This window comes from Vidua macroura, chromosome 3 (assembly GCF_024509145.1).
Source record: "Vidua macroura isolate BioBank_ID:100142 chromosome 3, ASM2450914v1, whole genome shotgun sequence".
Lineage (NCBI taxonomy): Eukaryota > Metazoa > Chordata > Aves > Passeriformes > Viduidae > Vidua > Vidua macroura.
This window is the reverse complement of record NC_071573.1, coordinates 48,674,448-48,697,219: the sequence shown is the minus strand read 5'-3', so window position 1 is coordinate 48,697,219 and position 22,772 is coordinate 48,674,448. Positions and strand designations below refer to the sequence as shown.

Sequence of the window (22,772 nt, the reverse complement as noted above, 5' to 3'; positions counted from 1 at the left end):
CTGGGCTCCTGATAGATTGAAGAGCAAACAACAGCAAGGGAAGAAAATAAAGATCCTAACCAAGGGAAACGAACTTCTAAATAGTTAAAAAAGAAAAAAACAAAACTTGGTAGAAAAATCTTGTGACGTGTTAAAAGTGTTTGTCATTTCCTTGAAAATATTGTGGCCACTTCCACACAATACTGTGACCACTTGATTGCTCCTTCCTCCTACTTTAAAGATGGTGCAGTTTAGCGCAGTGTACATGCATTTGGGGCCTCTATGCTACTTAGTCACCTGACTCCTTGGACTTTGCCATGAGAACTGATTATTAAACTGACCCAGAATAAGCAATTTTCCCACATACTTTTTGCTTGCACCACTTTCCATAGATTAGCTGTGGCTACCATTAGTACTTATTGTTAAATGGCATTCCCTGCCTGTTTAACCATTGATCTGACATTGTAGCTTTTCTAGTTAGTTTCAAACTCTCAACAGCAAAAGTGATTTGCAACTTTTCTGTATTCCTGAAGATGTTTAGGCACAGATGCAAATCAGTGTGGTGAATTTAAGACTATTAAAAACTTAAGAAATTTTCCTAATGGCTTTATAAGGACTATATTAAGATACTAAGTAAGGTCTCAGGAGTCCATGAACCACAAGCAGAAAACCACAGCTTCAGATACAATCTGTTAGGAATTAGTGGTGAATTCACAGTGTTTGTTACCTGCATTGCTGCTAGTAAACAAGAGGAAGCATCTGCTTTATATTTAAGCAGCAAAGATTAGCAGCAGAAATTTCAAAAGCAGTCACTTTCCACTGCTGATGGATTCCACTGATGTTGATCTGGAAAGGCTTTCAGGATCTAGATTATTCTAAATGTCTCATTTCTCATTCCCCCCTTTCACCATATAGTTTTCATTATGGAGGAACATGAAATCCAGAAAGATGTGAGTGCCTGAAATGAAGAGATATTGCTGTAAATAATATAAACCTACGTTAGTGGAGTTGTAGTTAAATTCTCTATGATTCTTCATCTTCAGTACAGTATTAGTAAATTATGACTATGGGTCCCTATGACGTAGTATCCACTACTTCTATAATTATCATTAGTATAGTTTTACATGGAAAGTACAATTGAAATATGACTGTTTGTTGTTATGCTACCCTCCACAATGATCATGGTGCTGATAAAATTCTCCCAACTATAATACTTTTAGTTCTAATGAATCAAGTTTCCTTGCAAAAAGAATTCAAAAATATCTGATATTTCAGTTTCTTCTGAAACTCTGCATTTTACATGCACGATATAGTACAGAATTACTACTTTCCAGCAAGTGCTTCCATGTGTTTACATAATTTGGGACTTAGAGAGCATTTCCCCTTCCCATTTACAAGAGTGTCTCCTTTCAGCTGCTTGTTTTCTCTTGTTGTTGCTGTAATTTTTTTAGCAGGTTTATTTCTGTTATGCTTCATTGTATAAATGTTGCACAGCAAAATAGATCATTTCCTAAAATATCTTTGCTTTCCTAGAGTCATGGAGCATGTGATGTGCAGCCTGTACTGGTGCATGATTATTTACAGCACAAGGAGTACAGACAGCATGGTCCAGTTGGCAGTGCCCTGGGCCACAACTTTGGAAGACTCTGATTTCCTTTTTGGCTCAATTACTTATTTGCTGTGTTTCTCATAGCAGATAACTTTAACTTCATGCATCTTCACCCTCTATTTCTGACTCAGATGTAGAGTGAAAATTCTTTTAATTTATAAGCAATGTTTAGTACAATATGACAGCTCTTGTTCTTTAGGTGATGCTTCTGTAATAAACACTCAGTGCAGGTTAAGTAATATTAGAAGAGGTACCAAAACATCTTAGAAAGTGAAACAACATAGGAGATCCATTTGAGCGAACATTTATCACAAAAAATTTGCAGTGTTCTCTTGGGGGTCAGTGCCTGTCCACACAGAAAGTCTAAAATTCTCAGTACCTAGGGCTCCAACACATGGTCCCACTAGTCCTAATTTCCTACTTCTGTATTTATTCCTGCACTATTTATTTCTAGTCTTTTCAGAACCTTATGTGTAGACAAAAGCTCCCATTTTACTTCAAATGTTCCTCTGACCTTGGAACTCTAATTTTGGTAACACTGTCACTCATTATTGCTGCAAGAATTATAATATCGTGACTTCTGGGTGGCTGGCATCATAGCAGGTTGGGCAAGTTGCTTTGAAAAGAGGGAACTCCCTTTTGCAGCTGCCAAGGTAATTTTCAGCTATGATAAAGTCCAACCACTGATGATTTTATATTGAGTTCAGTTTTTAACAGAGAAGATAGTCATACCAAGGGGGGAAAAAAGCTCTTTTCAGAAGCCTTTGTCATAACTTTGTATCCATATCAACACTAATTTTCTGGTTTGTGCAAATTTCTTTAGTTTTCAAGCATACATGGCTAATGCTGAGAGGCTGCAGGAAGGGAGTGCTGGGATTTCTGTCTGGGATTCAGTGCAGCAGGGAGAGCCCTGCCTGGATATTGAAGGAGAAAGGAAACTTCTTGCTGCTCCTTTGCACTGCTCTTGTTTCCAGGGAATGAGTGGGTAAATTATGATTGGCATTGTACCTTTTGCAATATGCAAACTTAGAATTTACTACAAATGTGTTTAGACCCTTCTGGAAGGGAAATGAGATACATGAAGTGTAAGTTATCAACTTAATTCTTCTTTCAAAATTTATACTTGAGAGGAAGGAGTGTTTTCCTATCAGCGGAGTCTTTAGCTGTAAGTTTTTGCACCTTCAAAGTTATAACAAAACTGACTGTGACTTTCATGGTATGGCAAAAGTGTGGAAAGGGTTTCTCTGTTTTCACCTTCTGATATAAAATACTACTGCAAAAAAAAAAAAAAATCCAAACTTTTCTGAAGTATTTTTGCTGCAGAAAGCTCTAGCACAAAGAGGTCATTGTTTCACATGAGTATTTGAATCTGTGGTAAACTCTTGCTCTTTTGTGTTTGGTTGGTTTTTTTCTTCCCCAGACAGGTGCCATGGAGCTCTATGACATTTGTAGTGCAGATGGAATGCCATTTTACTGTTGCATCTAATTGACAGAACCTTACATACACTCTCCATGTATCCTGCCTTGGAAAGTGTGGGCCTTGGAGTTTTAGCACTTTTTTCCTCAGCAGCAGCTTGTTTAACTCGCTGGTGAATGAAGAGTGAGGGCGATACCTCACTAACTGGCCTGTGAAACCTCTTGGGAATTCATATCTTCTTGGTGCTGAATTTGCTATTTTGGCTGATTGGTCACTTACTGTTGACTTGGCTTCCATACATTGTATTAGGTATAGCCACAGATGCTACTGTGTGTGTGTATTTTAATATAAATAGTAGTACTGTCTGTGAAATCCCGTAATGACAGACATAATTGAGTATGCGTAAAAATATGAAGATGTCTGTGAAATGCACACATCCCTCCATGGCTCCTTCCCATTTCAGACTCCCAAAGAAGGGATTTTGCAAATGTCCAGTTTGGGGATTCCAGAAATGATGGGGGTCTTATTTCCAAAAGGCTGGTGGGTGAGAAGGTCTCAGAAGAAAATATGTCCCAATTATTTTTAATAATCTTGGCATGCTACCATCATGCTCAGTTCTTGCACGTACGTATGTCTCATACAAAAAACACATAATAACTGTTTCAAGTGTAACTTCTCCTGAAGGTTGTACACTCCCTGGCAGGTCTGGTTTACACAAGAAAATCCACTTGCAATGTGCTTCCAGCATTTAATCCTGAAAGATACATATGTTTCCGCAGCAATTGACTCTTTGGAGAAAGCAGGTGATGACTTCACTTTCAGAAAGGTAGCTGTAATTAATAGTGATTGTCACCAGATATGACCAAGAGGGGTAGGAAAATCCAAACTATTTAATGCATTTCAGTTGGAGTATAAATGAACAAACAAACCTCTTGCCCATGAGCAGCTGTAATTTTTAGAATTACTCTTATGAAGCATATTGAGTTTGAAATTCTTGGCTTCCTTGTGCAGCAGCCTGTCCCTCTGGCAACTGCCATCCTCAGTCATATCAGTTACATGCTGCCACAGCCACTCAAACATCTTGTGCAAATGTTAATATTAAAAGCAGGCCAGGTGGTCACAAACTCTGGGACAGATCTTCAGTAGCAAAAGTATAGGATTTACAAGTAGCCTGTATAAAAATTCTTCAGGTGACAATTGTTGTTTCTGTGGCACTGTCATGCAAAGCATTTCAATGCCTTTTGTGGTATCCTTGATGCCTGTAAACTCTAATTTTTACTTGCAGGACTGTATATTGGCCTTTTGGCATGAGTGGTATTCAGTTTCCTTTGGAGTAAGTGCTGGCTGCTGTGCAAAGGACTTCCACAGTCTGGTTTTAAAAAATTAAAATACAAAAAGTATTTATTTAAAAAAAGAAAAAAAGTCTGGATAATAAGAGGTTATGTAGCCAGCTCCAAGCCCTAGAGCAGAATCCGTTGTACCAAAATAATGGGATGTTGGGAGGCTCTCAAGAACAGGTTAGACAGTGATGAAGGCACCACACTGACCCCAGGCAATCAATTCCATCACTTTTATGAACCTTGCAGTTAGAAAGCTTTTTCTAGTGTTTAACCGAACACTGCCCCAGCTGCAATTAAACCTGTTCATTCTTGCCCTATCCCCAATAGATAGTTTGCTTTTCTTAGTGAAGCAAAGGTTTTACATATTTGAAAATGATTATCCTATTCTCTGGCATTCATTTGTCTTGGATAGAGCATCCTCATTCTTTCAATCTCTGCTTGTAAACATCTCATTTATGTGGTTATCTTCTATATTTTCTCTCATTCGTCCGTGTCAGTCCTGACATCTAGGGCACACTGGGTCAAAACACAACCCAGAACCTCCAGCTGATTGCTTGGGCTTGGTGAGTAGTGCAAAGATTGCTATGTCTTGCAGGTGGTTCTGTATCCCTACTGGCTGTACTGTGTATTCTCTTGCTCTTCTGTAGCAAGACGACTTTTTTTCATGCGCGTTCAGGAGCCATTTTCAAGCACTCTGAGCTGTCTGTCATCTGTAAATTTAATGAGCATAGTCTCTATATTACTGGCCAGCCTGTTAATTGAAATATTGAAAAACAGATCCCTGAAAAACCTCACTTGATATATTTTTTCCCTTTGGTGCCAACCACTGAAAACTAATCTCTGAAAGTGTTTCTTTCAAGCAGTTGTGTACCACCTTATAATGGCATCAGCTGTGTTGAATAAGGTAGAAACCTTATGAAATTCAGTGTGTATTCCAGCTGCTGCTGCTTCTTATCCACTACCAATTATCCTCCAAAGTAGGAAATTAGACTGATTTGACAAAATTAATTCTTGTCAAATTCACTTGGCTGTTTAAAACTCTTACAGGATAATAGGGTAGAAAAAGAAACATTATAGAACTCATTTGTGTATCTTTCCAGCCCCTGCTTGCCCTCCTTTAGCCTTCTTGAACTCTCTTCTTCATGAGCCCTCATTTATAATTACTGTGGCACAGGAGTGAGAACAAGAGATGGAGACAGCAGTCATTATTACTGCCAAAATCCTTGTCTCTTGAAGCGAAACCTGGGCATTCTTGGATGAAAATGAGCAGGTTAAGCTTATTTGAAACCACCAGGCTCACTATGTACTCTAATACTGTTTAGCCCTTTGACACTGCCCTGAATTTTCTGTCAAACCTGAAGACTTTTACAATCCTTTCTCATGCATCTGTATAAAACGATCCAGCTATTTAAACTCTGTTACCTGTGTACATACATACTTTAGGAAATGGGTGCTAAAATATTTAAAACCTCTTTCTCCCTTGCTGGAATCTATTTACAGATCAGGATAATATTGTGCATGTTTGGGGGTCATTTGAATAATTTTTTGTTTGCAGACAAACATAAACACTAGCTAGGCAAGTACAGGCAATAGAAAGCATATGTTTAAATCATGTTTTGTACACTGAAAACTGATTTAAGTAACTATCCAAGAGGATAATTATATTTCCTTTCTATTCATAAGAAGACCCTATATATTAGTATGTATTTGGAAAATGCTAGGAGTTAAAAAGGTATCACAACACTTGGAGAATGCTTTTAGGAGGTAAGGAATTTGTCTTTTTGACAAATCAAGAGGCAATCTTTTCTTAGATCTGTCTGTACATGCAGTTTACATGTATAAATATAATAAAATACAATAACATAATTTTTATCTCTAGGAGTTTTAGATTTCTATATAAAGCCCTGAAATTTTGTGAGTAATGAAAATTGTCTTCTTACTATGTGCTTATGTATTCCCTAAATGCCTCATGTGTTACCATGGGAAACCTAAGGGCCACATAGGCTTTTCAGACTTCTAAGCAATTGCTCAAATAGCATACCCCTTAGAATCATCCATTAAAACCACCCAAAATAATTTATGGGGCTGCAAGTCATGTGAAATTAAGTCATGGATTGTATCTAGCCCAAAGCCTTATGGGCTCACCGCCCATCCCTGCTGCTGCTGTGTCCTCAGCAGTGGGGACAGCAATCCATAAGGTCACTTGGCTTATCCCTAAGACACAGGGCTACTACTGCTTTCTCTTATATTCTTCTCACTAATATAGCTAATTTTTTTCATTCATTTTATTTCCCTTTCACATATTCTGTCCTCAGTGACACATAACAATGACCGAAATGACCAGTTTTTATACACAAATAATGTAATTGTTTTATGAGCCAGTATTTCAGGGCTTAAAAACACATACATTTATCTCATTGCCCTGAGTTACACCCTCTTGAGCTTTCCTCTGCAATCTGGCTTTCCCCTTGGTGTTTACACACCCTTTATGCTTTCAGATAATTGCTGCATCCTTTCCAGTCACTTTAACCTTCATCTAGCCAAGCAACAGTTGTTTGTTTAAATGTATTCTCACAAATAACATCTTCCCACAGAAGTCAAAAGGAACATGTGATGCACTCCTGGGATCAAGTATATTAGTAATTTTCAAAAACCCAAGTCTCAATTACTTTTTGTTAGTCATGTGTTGCTACAGGATACACATTGTACTGAAGTAGCATATTTGGCCTTGTAAAACAGAATTGCCTAATTATTAAATCCTTGCAAAGGAAATTTTTTTTTCTGAGAACTAGAGCTACCAGCCTGCTCTACATATACTTAAACAAAAAAACTTCCCTGTAAAACTTCATCAACATGGAGCCAGTGCAGTAAGCTCACTGCCCTCAAGGGCTGTTTTATCATCATTGATCCAGTTGGTTGAGTTGTGGAGGGTAAATTCCTCCCACTCACACCACCAGAGTCACAATAATCCTTCTGTTCATGAACTTCGCAAAATATTTATTGAGAGAATAGCTTGGAGGTATGTTTTCAGCAATGCTTAAGCCTGTTTTCACTTGTCTTTTTTTTTTGTTTTGTTTTGTGGTTTTTTGTTTTTGTTTTTGTTTTTGGTTTTTTTGTTTGTTTGTTTGTTTGTTTGTTTTTAATTACATTTTGGGTAGGGGTTGGCCAGTGCTTAAAAGCTGAAATCTCAGATAGATGGCTTCTTCTCATTTTAATTACTTTGACAAGCACCTCTCCTTTCCAGCTGAGCTACCCCAACTGGAAGCAGCTGCTCTTTGGAATTACTCCCCCTCCTCGCTATGTTGCAAAAGTAATAAGTGTCTTGTGTCCCTTCAATGAATTTATGGACATGAAGTGCAGTGTGGGCCTGCTTGTATAGAGATGTTTCTCTCTTTTCTCTTGTATTTAATGAAGTTTTATGAAGTGAAACATGCCATTAACAATATAGGAAAAATGAAATTTACAATTGGATATGATTCTCCATTTTTTCATAACTCTTGTTAGAGAGTTCAAAGCAGATTTTATTATATTTTTCCATGGCAATTTGAGACTGATTTCAGAGAGTCCAGAGTGATTGATGGTACAGCTTGCTGGGCAGTGAAGAATAAGAGTGCTTCTCTAGAGGAACACAGACTCTCTGAATCAAGCTCATGCCTGTGTTTACAGCCATAGCTGAAATGAATACTTATCATCTTGACTACATTGTCAGTCTTGTGAATGCTCCAGATTTCATCACTGGCTTGATGATTTATTTAACATCCTAGCACCTGCAGCCAGTGATGTAAAAAATTCAATTTGCTGCTGTTTTTTAAATAATGGAAATGTAAATTCCAGGGTTTATTTTTCAATAAAAGGATGAAGATGTGACCTAAGCGCACCCTAATGACTTAGACAATTGAAGCTGAAGCACTCCAAAAGTCTGACTTTTAAAATTTCTGTATATTTAAATGCAAGTGTAATATTCAGGTCCCTGACATCTGTGATTTTTGAACATTAATCATTACAACAGAAATTGCAACACAACTGTTTTTCTGCTTGCTGGTCAACTGCCATTTGTTTTTCCATAAACTCTCTCTTTATGTACGTATCAGGGCTTGCTGCATGGCACACAGGTCAGCCAGGTGCACAGCTCTGACATGGGGAGGACACCCCTGTTTTAGTCAGATGTGGTGCTTTGGAGACTGGGCAGAAAGCATTTAAAAGGAAAGATAGGGCAGCTGTTTGGAAAGTGAGGGAAGGGAGCTGATGAGAGCTGTTTTTAGGGATGGAAGCAAGAGGAGAAGCTCTGGTGATGGAGCAGGAATTGCCCCAACAGAAACTGATCTGAAAGAAGAGTTTGAAGCCAGTACATTGTTATCCAGTGGCTGCAGTAGGGAGAATTGACCTCAGGCTGACATGATATGCAAGCAAACATCAGATCACAGAATAATTATCACATCTGGTCACCTCTGCCTAACTGAGAGCATAAGGCAGGTTTCTTTGGTCAGCTTCTGCATTAACTAGGCCCACCTACTCCTTCGCTGCTAATATATTTATGAGACTTACGACATAGGCTTAAAAAGTGCAAAGCCTAAACTCAGTTCTGAATCTTTGGGGGTTTGACCTAAGTCAGGCTTTGGTAGGGTCTGTTTTCTGCTGGTTCAGACAGAGGTGAGAGGAGGGGGAGTGTATTAACTCTCAGAGAAACATTTGAGGAAAAGTTTTTGTTCTGCTGTGTTTTATGACAGTATTTAATTGTTAAATTGGGGGATGGGTGTTAGGTGAAGTGTGGAGGGGGTGACTTTTGCATGGAAGCAATCTGTTCTGAATGAGAAGCTAAGCAATTCTTCCACTTTTGTTTTCTTCTGTCTACAGTTGACATGTTTGGGTCACACGTAGTTTGCTCTAATAATATTTTGTTAAGGGCAACTCTGTAAAGTTTTATCTCCATAACAGGCAGATAACACTTTTTTTAAAGATTGACATTGCTTGGTTGCTTTAGCAAAGATACAATTAATGAAACTGAAATTATTGAAAGCTCTTGGGTTTCTTTTTCCAGGAACTATACTTTTTAAGTATCCCTTATTACTTTTCAAAGGGAGATGCAATAAGCATCATTTCTGAGGTGCATACATTTTTATCTTAAAAACTTGTGCTGGTCACAAAGTGAATAGTAATATAGGTGTCACTCTGTAAGAATGGTCATCTGTGTTGATGCTCTTCTCATTTTACTACAGCTAACTTGGTACTTGACACTTACATCACTGAGCATCTCTGAAACAGTTGCCATATACTACTGAGTTGCACCTTATGCTACTTTTATGATGTGATTTAGGATGAGATCATCAGACTCCTTTTCATTAGTAATTTACTAAGAGTTTCAACATAGGAATCAAAGGACGCCACACTTGGAAAAAGGACAGGCTGAAGTTCTACTCCCAGTTTTGAGGCTAGCTTTTCATGTTTTTTACTTCCGTGGTTCTAAAATTATTTGGGAAAAGAGCAGCCAAAGGACACTAAGCTAAATGCTTCTGTTTCTATGGCCTTTGTAAGTCTCGTACAAAAAAGATTTGTATGCATCCCTTCTAGCAGCCACTTATTAATTCAATCTGTTGAGCAACCTCCTGTGAATGAAAGTGCAAAGACTACCCCTAGGTATCTCAAAAGATGCTGAACTCCTTCCTGAAAAATTAAGGTTTACAAAAAAAATTTGTAAAAAGAGCTGCAGAAAGCTAAGAAAAAAGTGAATGCTAACTATTTCAGTGTTGACAAGAAAACTCAAAAGTCAAAACTGGCTTTGCTGTGCAGGTAGAGAAGAGGAGATGCTGAGTTTAGGTGGAGAAGGCAGAAGTAACACAAAGAACAACAGTATTAGTAATTTCTGGAAAATTTCCAGACAGTGCCTGACATTGTGGGAAGTCTGCAGGCACTTCTGGAGTGGCTTGATGTGCACCTAAGCAGGATCATGGCTGTGGTTTCCCTCAGGATGTGTTCCTCACCAGTCATGGTCCAACTCTCAGAGCACCTCCACTGGCTGAGCTAGTGCTACCACCTCGCAGTCAAGAAATGTGATGCTGTGCTCCATGACATACAGAGGAACTGGGCAGGATATGAGAGGCCTCTGTGGGAGCATATCTGTAGGCAGGAAGGGAAGGATGTGAACCTTTCCTTTCTCCTTATGAGTCAAAAGATATCCTTCCAGGAGGGATGTGATGCTTGCTGTGTTTAGATTTCTTTTCCTTATATGATTTGTCGTGTAAAATCACAGCTACTGTATTTTAAATGAAGCCTGACAAGCTTCACAGTACTGTGTCTACTGAGTGTGGTGCTAGCCCAAAATATTAAGACTACAGGAATAATTCTGCTGGGCGTATGTCTCTCCCACCTTCTAATTTTTTAACCTAGTAGCGTACTGATACCTAGGGTAATGATAGATAGACTGTAATGTGCAGAGTTCAGGCTTCTATCAGAATAAAGCAATTTGTTGTTCCTAACCGCTTTCTACTGATAGAATTAAACAGACTTAACTCCATCTGGTTTGTGTTGGACGTATTAGTGTGCCACTCTCACTGGAATGTGCTACTCTGGTCATGAGGCTGGCAGTAAGACTGGGAGCTGACAGCTAAACCTCTGAAAGAATAAATAATGATTTCTGACCATGCAGCATATAATATGTGATCTAAATTCCATCCATTTTAAAGCCATTGGATAAGTACTGTCTGTATCACTTCTAAAATCAGGAACATTTTATTTTCTGTAGTTGTCTGGCAGGTGCTGAAACGTTATCCTTTTGGAATATATGGAAGTCTGATGTGCAAATGGATGGATCGTGGATGCAGGATGGATCTTGTACTCTCTCACAGTTTATGCATGTACATTCTAGGAGGGTCTGGGACAGTGATAGCCTGTTTGTCAGATCAACTGATGGTCAGGTGTGTGGGTCCCCATTCTATCCCATGGCAGAGAGCAGTTTCTGAAGCAGCTGCTGGCATGTCTGCTTTCTGTTGGAGAGCAGCTGCTGGCCCCTTTGGCTGGTACGGGTGATCCCTACTCCAAAGGACCATGCTACCAGAAATAATAACACTATTTAAACAGTTCTTAAGGAAAATAATTCAAAAATGAAGTTCAGGGGAGAGGTAAAAGAAATTACATTTTAGAAGGACGTTGAAAAAAAATGTAGCAAGGACAATGAGATGGAATTGTTTTAAGATGGATCTTGATTAAGTTGATGGGATGGAGCCTACAACCACTAAGAGCTGCATTTCCAGTCAAAGACTGTGATGTGAAACTGCATGTTTCAGTTTGATGACCTCCACCAAGCAGGAAGAGGGAGAGAGCTGAAAGGAGATGCAATCACTGGTAATAGGTGTTCCATTGTAATGTGCTTGTGTTAAGAATTTTAGGGCTTTGGCAGGTCACCTGCAGGAGCTAGCTGGAATTTTTATTTCTCCCTTTCCCTGCAGCCTCTCTGCATACAATGGCTTGCTTTTTTATTTCTCTGAGGCTTTGATGTTCCTATTTGGACTTGATCTACTGGGCAGGGTTTTGTTAATGATGTTGAGAAACCTCATGTGTTTTGTTCATGCACGCAGAGTAAATTGCCAGGTCTCTGAGCAGGAAGCCATTTCCCTCAGGTCATTTATCAGGAACCCATGAAGTTTGGTGTCTATTTACTCTGTGGAGCATGATCCCCTTTCCAAGGCAACCTAATATCACTCTCTTACATATAGTTTAAAATTTATATCAAAGTGCTCAAGGCTGTAGATTTCCTGGATTAAATTCCTTTGACGTGGGTGACAACAGTTGTCATAGTCTGGTTATGATAGTGCATGTTGGCTTTTCCAGTTTATTTTAAATTTTTCCCTATTAAATGTTTTGTTGAAACACTTATGTGACATTGTGGTGAGATGGCACACACTGCTTTGGAACAGAAAGTTTGTCATCTATTGCCTTCATGGCTCAGAGGTTTGTGTTTGAGGTTCGTGCTTTTCACAGAGAAACAATTTGTCCTGAAGGCCATCTCCCTGAACCCTCAGTAAAGAAAGGAGAAAGATGAGCTTCTCTATGGCCATCTTAATGTGGAGCTAGGATCCTGCTCTGAGTAGTCTTCTAGAAGAAAGTCCATCTCTCTTGAATACAGACCAGTGCTCTCCAAGTTGGTTGATCCTGCCTGGTTTGTATGTGGGGAACTCATATTTACTTTACACCCACATGTAGCTGATGGAGTGATAGGAAGACAGGCTCATACGCTCAGTGCATCTGCCATAACTCGGCAAGACTAGATTGACCACATATGTGTCAATTGTTTCAAATCTCTTCAGAGATTTGCAGAACAGCCACAGGGAGCTTCATAGCCAACTTCGTGACTGCAACACACAGGGGTATCTTACCAGGACTGCTGCCCTGCTGCCTAGTGCTGCCCTGAAGGTGCACAGTGACCATTTTTTGCAAGATTTCTGAAATGCACCTGGTCAGAGCTCTTGTGAAATGTCATAAACATCTCAGAAAATTGTCCAGATTTATTTCTTCCAATAGCCATAGAGAGGTCCAGCACAAGATGCTTTTAGAGAGCAGTCTTTTGAAGATGTTTGAGTTATCATCTAGGCAAATACAGATAAAACTGAAAACAAAAACTGTGTTCTAACATGCCAAAATTAAAACAATTTGTTATTTTGTAGTAGCAGTTGTAACACATAGCCCACTCATAGCTGGGCTTCAAAACTCCTTTAAGATCTGAGTTCCTGCTTTTTCTAAAACTCCCATACACTTGTTGCAGCTGATTTTTGTAAAATACTCCTGGGATTTAGTTCTGCAGGACATTGGCTTCATTAAAATAGAGGAACCTTGTCCTACCTAGAAGGAAGGGGTGAGAGAAGAGCACAGAATAATTTTAGTATGTCATATTCATTGAATGTCTTGTGAAAATGGCATGTTATGCATGTCTGAAAATGTGTGAATACTACAGTTGCAAGATCATAGAAGATGGTAGCTATTGTAAACTGCCATGGATTTGTTTTGATTCTCTCATGTCCACTTGGTTTTAAAGCAACTACTTCTGGAGTCATGTGATTTTGCAAGATCTTTCTTTCCTTATCTCACTTTCTTGAAATCAAAGGCTCTGTATCTCAAATGAAAGGCTGAGGGGAAGACTGCCACAGCCATGCATCGTGCTTCTCTGATGAAAGCTGCTGCTTCCACAAAAAGGATGACATAATAGCTCAGGAAGCAACTCTGGGACCACCACAATTTACTGTCTAGTTTGTTACCTGTACTGCAAGGCTGAAAAGTGTGGCTATTCAGGACCCGCTTCAGTAAGTGATGTAGTCATCATTGCACAGAAGCAGTGACCTCGGTTGGCAGGGAGGGGCCAGGCAAGTGGGAGTACTGCCCCTTGCACCTACTTGATCGTAATCTGTTGCCACCCAAGACACAACAGTGAGGGGGTTTAGGCTGTGTGCTGCAGAGTTGCTGTTTTGTTTGTTTTTTGTAATATGCCTCCATCTATAAAAAAGAAAGTACAGAAGATAGTGTGTATGATGAGCCCAGAATAATTAAATCCTGAGATCGTGAGCCTTGTTCAGATATTTTTAAGTAGATTGACATTACTACTGTAAGTGGTAATGAATTTCAGAGGGTCAGTCAGTAAATTACCCTGACTAATTAAACCAGTTTTGAGTTATGCAAGCCATCTCAGAGTACTGAGAGAGTTCACTGACATGCCTTTAGTCTCGTACTTCATAGGTTTATAGTTGTGTACAATTTAAAGGTCAATTAGAAGAGATTTTATACCTGGTTTGGGCCTTTCATTATTTCTCATTACTTTTGACTCATTACTAGTGAATAAAATGCATTACACTGGGTGTATTCTACATGTGCATCCTAAAGGAGGTCAGTCATCAGTGGTTTCTTTACCACTTTCTCTCAGCATAATTCTCTTAGTTTTTCTGCCTCTGCTCCCCACCTCCTTTTCTCTGTTCAATTTGTGCTGTTGACCACTCCAGCAAAAGATGCAGTAACAAAGTGCTTAGAAAAGTCTTCTCCCATTCTTTGTGTGGCAGTTGATGAGAAAGAAAGTGTTTTGGCCAGCCTGTCTCTCCAGTGCTAGCCCACAAACTAAATCTTAGCTTTGAGGACAGAAAAAGAGCATTACTGAGACATTGAGAGAAGGGTGCAATAACCACGCTTTTCCTTTTTTTCTTCTCCAGATACTATTTTTAGCCCTGACAGCAAATGGTATCATTTGTTGCTCCAGCCCTCCCAGGCCACCGGCGATGTGCCCTCAGTGGGAGCCTTGTTGGCTGTAGGGCTGGTGAGTGGGCTGAGGGGGTGCCAGGGGACCCCAGGGCTGAACAGAGAGCCTGGAAGAGGGAGCACAGGTTCTAGGGCAGACTCTGGGCTGTGTTTGGGTGGTGCAGGGCATGTAACATACATCCTGGCAGTAAGCAGGGCATGAAGGATGTTGGAGGATTCACTGGCTGCTCTCAACATGCTTGGCCAGCGTGACAGCTGCATATCCATTAAATACATCACTTTCCCTGCCACCCCGTGCAGACAGGTGCTTCCAATAAATGGCAGCTTGAAACAGGAGCTTTTCAAGAAGCATCTAAACATTTCAAAGCTTAGGAATGAGCACTAAGAGTAAAGGATTTCCTCGCTGCTGGTCACAGCAGAAGCTTTGGGAGTAAGGTGTGAAGTGGTGGATAGGCCTTCAGGTCATTCTTCTGCTGACCTCTGCCACTCCTCCCATGCACAGGCAGTGGGGTTTGGCCACTCTTATTTAATATGCCTTCCACAAGAAGTGCGTGTGTCTGGGCACTTAGCAGTTTCCCAAGTAGAATGCAGGAGCATAGCTGCTGCTGTCTGTAGTTAGTAATTATTTAATTTGACTATAATGGGGATTGGGGGTGGTACCAGGGAGCATGAGGCACAGACGTAGGGGTGGCAGCGTTCTCACAGTCCTCCCCAAGGGCGATAGGTGACAGACCACCGCTCCTCAGGAGAATGATGCGGTCCCGGTACCCAAACTCTAAACCTGAACTAACAGGGTGCCCCTTGCCCTGCCGCCGCGTAACGCGTGCAGCTGACACATCTTCCTAGAGTCTTTCCCCGGTGTTAAGAAAGCGCTGTTGACTTGGCCAGTGGAGCTCCGGCCGTCAGGCGAGACACAAGCACGGGGGTAACGAGGATGGCAACAAGAGCTACGCCAGCGACCACGCGTGTCGCGGCGCCGCTCTTGACTTTTGGGGTGCGTGCAGCCGCCGGGGCGGCGCTGGGCCCTTTGTTGCCGCCCTGGGGCGGTCACATGCGCCGGGCGAGCCCCCGGGCGGGCGGGGAAGGAGGTGTTTTGGGCCGCAGCGGCACCGCCGGCTGCTCTGTCGCTGGGTCGAAAGTTTGAGGGCGGTGGGGCCGTCCCGCGGTGTCCCGGGGCGGGCCGGAGCGGGGCGGGGGAGGATGGCAGGGCGGGGCGGGCCGGCCGCGGCGGCAGGGAACCGGCGCTGATCCGACGGCCGGGCCGGGGCATGGAGGGGGAGCGGGCGGATAGCCCCGCCGCCCCGGCGGAGAGCGGCACGTCGGAGGTGTTCGCCCAGCTGTGGGCGGACGTGATGGGCATCCTGGTGAGTGCGGTGGAGACGGGGTCTGGGACCGGGGCGGCCGTGGGGGCCGCCTGCCGCGGGACGGGTGGTTGGGGTGGGGGAATGGAGATGCTGCGGAGCGTTCGCCGGGTCTTCCTGGCACCTGCTGCTGAGTTTGCCCGAGTTGGAGCGTGCCCGCCCTGTGCGGGCGCGTACGTCCCAAAAAAACTAACTTCACGGGCAAAGCCACGGGTTGTGTCGGTGATCGCCTTCATCGCGGTTCTGGAGTAGAGCTCTCTGGGCTGTCGTGGTGGAAGGGGCGGAAGGGCCGCGCCGAGCACCGCCAAGAAGCGGGTCCGCGCAGGGGCTGCCCGCTGGCGGGGACGCACCCGGGAGCGCCGGTTCAGCCGCATCAATGAGCTCATTGTCCCCTGGCTGCCCCGGCTTGCCGCCGATACAGGACAGTTTGGGCTGAAGGCGGTGTCTGCAGCCTTTACATCCCCCGCACGCGTTTCGGGGTGAAGCCCCGCGTGTGGGGGGCGTTGCTCCGGGGTCTCCGGGCACGGCCGCCCGGCCCGCAGCGCTCCCGGGACCCCACGGCACTCCCAGGCGCCGGCTTTGGAGCTCTTACTCCCGGTAGTTTTTTGGAGACGAGTTGCTCGGCTACGGCCCGTGGAGTTTCTGCGCCGGTGATCTTCTGAGGAGGGACTAATCCTCGTAATTCACTGGTTACAGACAAAAGAGATGGCCCCAGTAACGAGGGCTCAAGGAATTACGTTTAATGGGCACGTAGCGTACCGACAGGACGGACTGGATGGCAAACAGTAAAAATACAGGAAGAGTCAATCCTTTATTTCTACTTGCAGCGAGAGAATAATATTTACTTTAGTTGCAAGATTATAATTACCGCAGAGGATTGCCACTCAGCAAAAAAACAACAAATACTAACGTTATATACGTACTGGAGCTGGCAGCCTTCCAGCGATACAGGAATGTGGTAATCAACAGTGGAGTGCCTGTTTATTCATTTTAAAAGCAAATGAATAGGCTTGATGCGTGTTAGTTTTCGTTGTTAACATTTAACCAGTAGACATTCAAGAATATTATGAGAAATACTTTTTGGAAAACTGCCATGGAAAGTAATGAATGGTAGACCCATAGGATCTAATTCAGAAGAAATGTTATAGAATTAAACAGAGGATTTAATTAGCATGTTATGCTGCGGGTTTTTTTTTTTTTACGCCATGGACTTTATTGTTAATATTCAAAGTCAGATTCAAAAACTTGTCTTATTCCTTTTCTTCATAGAAATTCTCCATTGACTTGACATGCAGTTTAATAACACCCAACTGCATACACTTTTTCACTGTTAATGATTTTAATCTAAGAATGCAAACAGAGTCAGTTCTGCCAGTTTGTAAGGAGCACACAGTTGGTACTTTATGAACAGTCTCTTTCTGTCTTTTTCTGGCAGCTTTCAGTACTGCATTTAGTAAGAGCAAAGTGCTATTGGATGCCTGGGAAGGAGTTTTTGAGGAGGCCAGACCAGCAGCCTAGCATTTTGAAGCTCAGTGCAGAAAAAGATCTGATTGTCACACAACTAATAATTTGAATAGGTTTCTTTTGACAATACAAGCTAGTTTCCTTCCTGGGAAAACAGAGCTATTTAATTATTATTTGTCTTCTAATAAAACTATGCTAAAATCATTTGTCTTAGAGTTGGTCAGCTTTACAGAAAGGAATCATCTTGTGATTATGAAGTTGATGGTTTATATCGGTTGCAAGCATCAGCCAGCATTATTAGCATTTCTTACTTCAGTGTTTTGTGTTGCAACACAGTTACAAATATGAAAAGATACCTTGTGTTGGGTCTCCTATAAGAGGGAAGACAGAAGTTCTCACTGCATGCTGTCAGTTTTCTTCAGATGTAGACTTTTAAAGAGTTTCTATTCTTTTGGGCTGCAAAATAAGGTCCTAATATGAACTGAGTATAAATCTACTTAGTGCTCTGTCCTTGTTTGAAGGCAAAGAAGAGGTAGCTCCAGTGCCATTTCCACTGCCCATCTTTGTGGTGCATTGAGCTTTGTCTCTTTCAAACCTGTGCTGCAAAAGGCAAGCAGTGAACTGGAGTTGTGACTTCCAAATGGGAGTCAGTAGCTGATTGGTTGTAGTCCATGATGCCACATCAGTGGCCTATGTTGCTGGCTTACTTCTTTTGCATTGTCAATTATGTGAGAGCATGGGTCTTAATTTCCTGGGATCTGTAGCAGTTCATTACTCAAACTGTCTGGGGAGCACAGATGTAGACACCAGAGGGATTCTCTGGGGATAGCTCTATAAATGAAAAAGTTGGTGCAGTGATATGCTGGCTGGGTTGGCCCTGCAACAGCCTGGAAGCTACCAAAGGAATGCACTAGCGCAAGGAGAGAGGCAGGAGAGAAGAGCCAAGATCACTCTTGTAAGACTCCCACCTGCAGTGCTCCATCCAACTCTGGGGTACCCAATACAGGAAAGGACATGGACCTGTTAGAGCAAGTCCAGAGGAAGGCTGCTGAAATGGTCAGAGGGATGGAACATCTCTCCTGTGAAGAAAAGGCTAAGAGATTGGATTTGTTCTGCCTGGAGAAGAGAAGGGTTCATGGTGACCTAGTTGCAGACTTTCAGTACCTGCAGGGAGCATACAACAAACATGAAAACTTTTTACAGGGGCATGTAGTGACAGGACATGGGGGGAGTAGCTTTAAACTAGTAGAGGGTAGATTTAGATTAGATATTAGGAAGAAACCCTTTACTGTGATGGTGCTTAGGTGCTGGCACAAATTGCCCAAAGTTGTGGGTGCCCCAGTCCCCTAAGTGTTCAAGGCCAGCTTGGATGGAGAGCTCTGAGCAAATTAGTCTAGTGAAAGTTATCCCTGCCCATGGCAGGGGTGTTGGAACTTCCAACAGACACCATTCTATGATTCTGTGATCTTGGAAGGAGAAAACTAGAATGAAATTAAGAAAGAAGGTGATCATCAAAAGTTTGTTGATGGAATGAAAGAGAAAAATGCATTCTTAAGCCATGATTGTAGGATGATGCAGGGTGGAAAGAACCTCAGGCAGCATCTAACCTATCCTCAAGCTGAAACAGGGAGAGCTCTGAGATAAGGTGAGGTTGCCTGGGGCTTTACTCAGTTGTATCTTGAAAACCTCCAAGGACAGAAACTGCACAATCTCTCTGTGCAGCCTGTTCCAGCAATTTGCTGAAATGTCCTTATGGTGAATGTCCTTATGGTAAAAAAGATGTTTTTTCATAGAAGTGATAAAATGCCTGATTCTTCCCTCCTCAAACTGAGAAGTTAGAGCAGTGGGGAAGAGGAAGGAAGGTGTTGCCTTCCTCCCACTGGCCCTGCTGGAAGCCTTGTGGAGTGTGGTGGTGTCTGTTCTATGTACTGAATTACGAGAAAAGGCCATAGTGTCACCCCAGCTGGTATTCAGTACTGAAGTTACTTGAAATACAAATTGAGCCCCTCTCCATATTTATATTGATAAATATATTTCATTGTTTGTATATTTTTAGTTACATTCCTTCAAATAGAACTTCGTTAGGAGGAACCTGTGATGGCAGATCCCAGGTCTGGAGGGGAAGCAAACAGTTGTCAAGTGCTGCTTGTAAGGAGCATATTTTATGGACTCCAAAGTCACATAATAGCCCTATACTTGATAAATACTGAGTGTATGCTTGCAGCTGTACTAGGTCTTGCTGAAGTAAATGTGACTTTTCCCTTTTGCACTTTTCTAATGAAATATTCCATACATACAGCTGTGGTATAAGCACCGCAAGCTATTTATGCTGTTAAAGGATAACAAAAGATAACCCAAGATAGATAACAAAATTATGCACAAAAGCTTTCACCTAGTCTGTAGCAAGCACATGCTGGAATGTATTGGATAATTATAATTTTCAGTGTTTCAGAGCAATAATGAATGTGGGAAGTGTATTAAGGTTTTAGAGAGAGGTGGACTGTGAGTGGTAATAAAGAAATTCTCTGTGTCACCAAAACTCAATGCTATAAAAAGCGATTATTTTTTACATAGAATCACGTATTGATGTGGTGATAGCAAACTCTTTGCTTACTATGTGAAGGTCTAAAAGTTTGTACGTTATGAGATCTGAGAACAAATTTTAATATGAAATTAAAATAATGAACTTCATTCTTTTAAAGATGTGCTTTCAAAACATGGGCTATTTACCTTAGTACAGGGAAGTCATTCCAATGCCCCTTTTGTTTATGCAAAGTTCTTCCTTTGTATATACATAGGAGTGATATCTGGGTCAAATCCTGACAATAATGAAATCACTGTCAAAGCTCTGATCAATTGTAATAGGAGTTTCACCGAAGAAAGTGTCTTATTTGCAGGAGGAGATTCTGTCTTAAATGGCCAAGATGCAAAAGATACAACAGAACTTGAAAGACTTCTAATTCATGGCATTAGAAGTCTTTCCAGCTTTTTATTTCAAAGCAGTAGCTAGTTTCTTGTTTCAAACTACTGTATCAATTATAACAGCTGAAAAAAAAAAAAAAAAAGATTTCTTTTTCGATAGTATTTTGCAGTTATGCTGAGAGAAAACCAGCCCTTTCCTACCATCTGCTGTTAGTTGAAGAGAACAGAGTATTTTGAAGACAATAAAGCTCACTTGGCTACCTGGAGCCCTACTATTTACATATATAATCTATCTTGGTCTTCGTGTTTAAGTGGCTATTTTGAATTTCTTATCAAAGTAATAAAGAAAAAAACCAAAAGAGAAAAGACGCCAGCTGATAATGCTACTGTGATAACATGTAATTGGATACTGGCTAACATGCTTTGGGAAGAGGTATTTGATATTAAGCCAGGGAGTCTTGGTATCTGGAAGGATCAGGGAAGTAGATCCCCAACTGATAAAGCAGTTGTAGAACTGCCAGGAGGAGTTGTGGCAGCTAAGACCAGCCAACAATTTCTTCCAGGATTGCTCTTCGTTAAACCCTCATTAATTCACTGTAACCTCCTATGGAAATCTCTGCTCTGTTGCTCTCTCAGTTTCTCATTGGGTAACTCTGTTTTTCTGGTATCAGATTGGCACCAAAAGGCCACTCCAGTTGGGATCATGGACGCTCAGCACAGCTCTGTGGAAATGTGCAGGCAAATGAGTAGCTGCTTCAGTTAGATATGCTTTTGAAAGTGTAATATACTTGTTTTTTATGATTTGTATCAATGACATGTCAGCAAAGTGCCTGTGGCACTGTGTAATTAACTCCACGTGCTTTGGGACATTCTGATTCAAAACATTTTTGTTCCGACTTCTATTTGGAGCACGTTTTCTAATGCATATCCCACTTGCAACAATAAGGATAAACCCAGAAGGCCTGGTCTCTGCTTTCAAACTGGCAGATATTATTTTTTCTGTTTTACAAAACCATGGAAGGTATTTTGCTTTCAAATGAAGAAGTCAAAAGAGAGAGTGACTGACTGTCAGTTTAAGTGTTGGATTAAATTTTATAATTTAAACTTAACCTGTTGCATCTCCTTTGCCTTTCCATGAAATGTTGTGCCTGGCAATGCTAATCCCTTTGTGAGGAAAGACAGCTCACAGAGATAACCTTTGGTCTAGGCTTTTTCTTGCACATCAGGGCACATAAAACCGATGTCTTGATCAGAGAGTTTAGTCCCCATAAGACCCTACTCCATGAGGAGTGATAAGAGCTTTTCGTTTTGGTTCATTCTTCATTCTTTCTTGAAAGCACATTCTTCCTCTTGCTGATTTGCTGTGAATACCAACTTGGAAATACCCTTTTTCTTCATACTTTTTCCATCTTTTGAAAGTCAGTCAACCAAGTTCTCTCTGTTTTTCAAGAGCAGTGGAATACAAGGTTGATAGAATTAGCCTGTAATGATGCCTTCCTCCTTTTGTAGATATGAAAAGAATGACATTCTCTAAGCAGAAAGAAAATGTGAAAATTGATGTGGAAAAAGAAAATGTGTTGCACATGAGCACTTAAAGGATTTTTATTACATGGAATGCAATATACTATGCTACACATGTTGGCTACCATTTTCTACAGTCAGGTGAAAACCTCTTATTTTCAGTGTATCTTAGAGCAAATGACATTTTACAGAAGTAAGTAATGATTAGTTTAACTTAGTCTGATGCTGTGTAGAAATCTGGGTAAATTAGTGCTGATTGTATAAAGTGCTATGCAAACAGGAGCAGTGGAGGGATCGGGACACAGAAATGGAGCACAGGGTCACTGCTGGATGTGGCACAGGGCCAAGGGATAGAGGGAACAGTCAGTGCCCAGGGCAAAGGAGTTTGAGTCAGATTGTCTCCTTCCAGACCTGGGTTGAACTGTTCCAGTTTTGGCCCTGGGCTATGTTCCTTCAGGATTTTTTTTCCCTTCAGAGGTGGCATTGTGGAGCAGAGGATGCTCGGTGCTGTTGCACCCAGCCCTGCTTACTGCACCCTTCTGGGTCACCCTCTTGTCATTTGGAAACCGTGGTTGTAGCTTTCCTTCGTGCAGCAGCCCAGGCCGCCTTCTTTTCTGCTTAGCCTGTTGTAACAGTATCAATGGCCATAGAGTACACACTGTGTTTGGACTTTAGGAGGTTCAGAAACACAGGAGGAATAGGATATTGTAATGACCCAGCAAAGTGATTTGTCACAATACCTGTTTTAACATTGGATGCTGCTAACAATTTTCCTCTTGGTGATTGCTTGACATAGCTGATGACTAATGAACTGCCTGGCAATATTAGTGGTGGGAGGAGGAGGAAGGTGCTTGTGACTGCAGGGATGCTGAGGTGGCTTTGCAAGGATCTGGATTCCATGTTTCTCATTGAGAAAATGGACAATAGGA

The 22,772-nt window shown here is 41.6% G+C and overlaps 1 protein-coding gene across 4 annotated transcripts in view; it reads left to right on the top strand.

Annotated features, from left to right (window-relative positions):
* The window catches only part of SASH1 (SAM and SH3 domain containing 1), a 190,208-nt gene that overhangs the window by 53,094 nt on the left and 114,342 nt on the right, over window positions 1-22,772 (top strand). The window contains exon 1 of one of the 4 annotated variants that reach the window (XM_053973146.1): window positions 15,844-15,939. The exons of the other annotated variants lie outside the window; for them this stretch is intronic. Within the exon in view, the coding sequence (XP_053829121.1) occupies window positions 15,844-15,939 (96 nt within the window). Of the gene's footprint in view, window positions 1-15,843; window positions 15,940-22,772 lie in introns of those variants that run through there. 4 annotated transcript variants of the gene reach the window in all.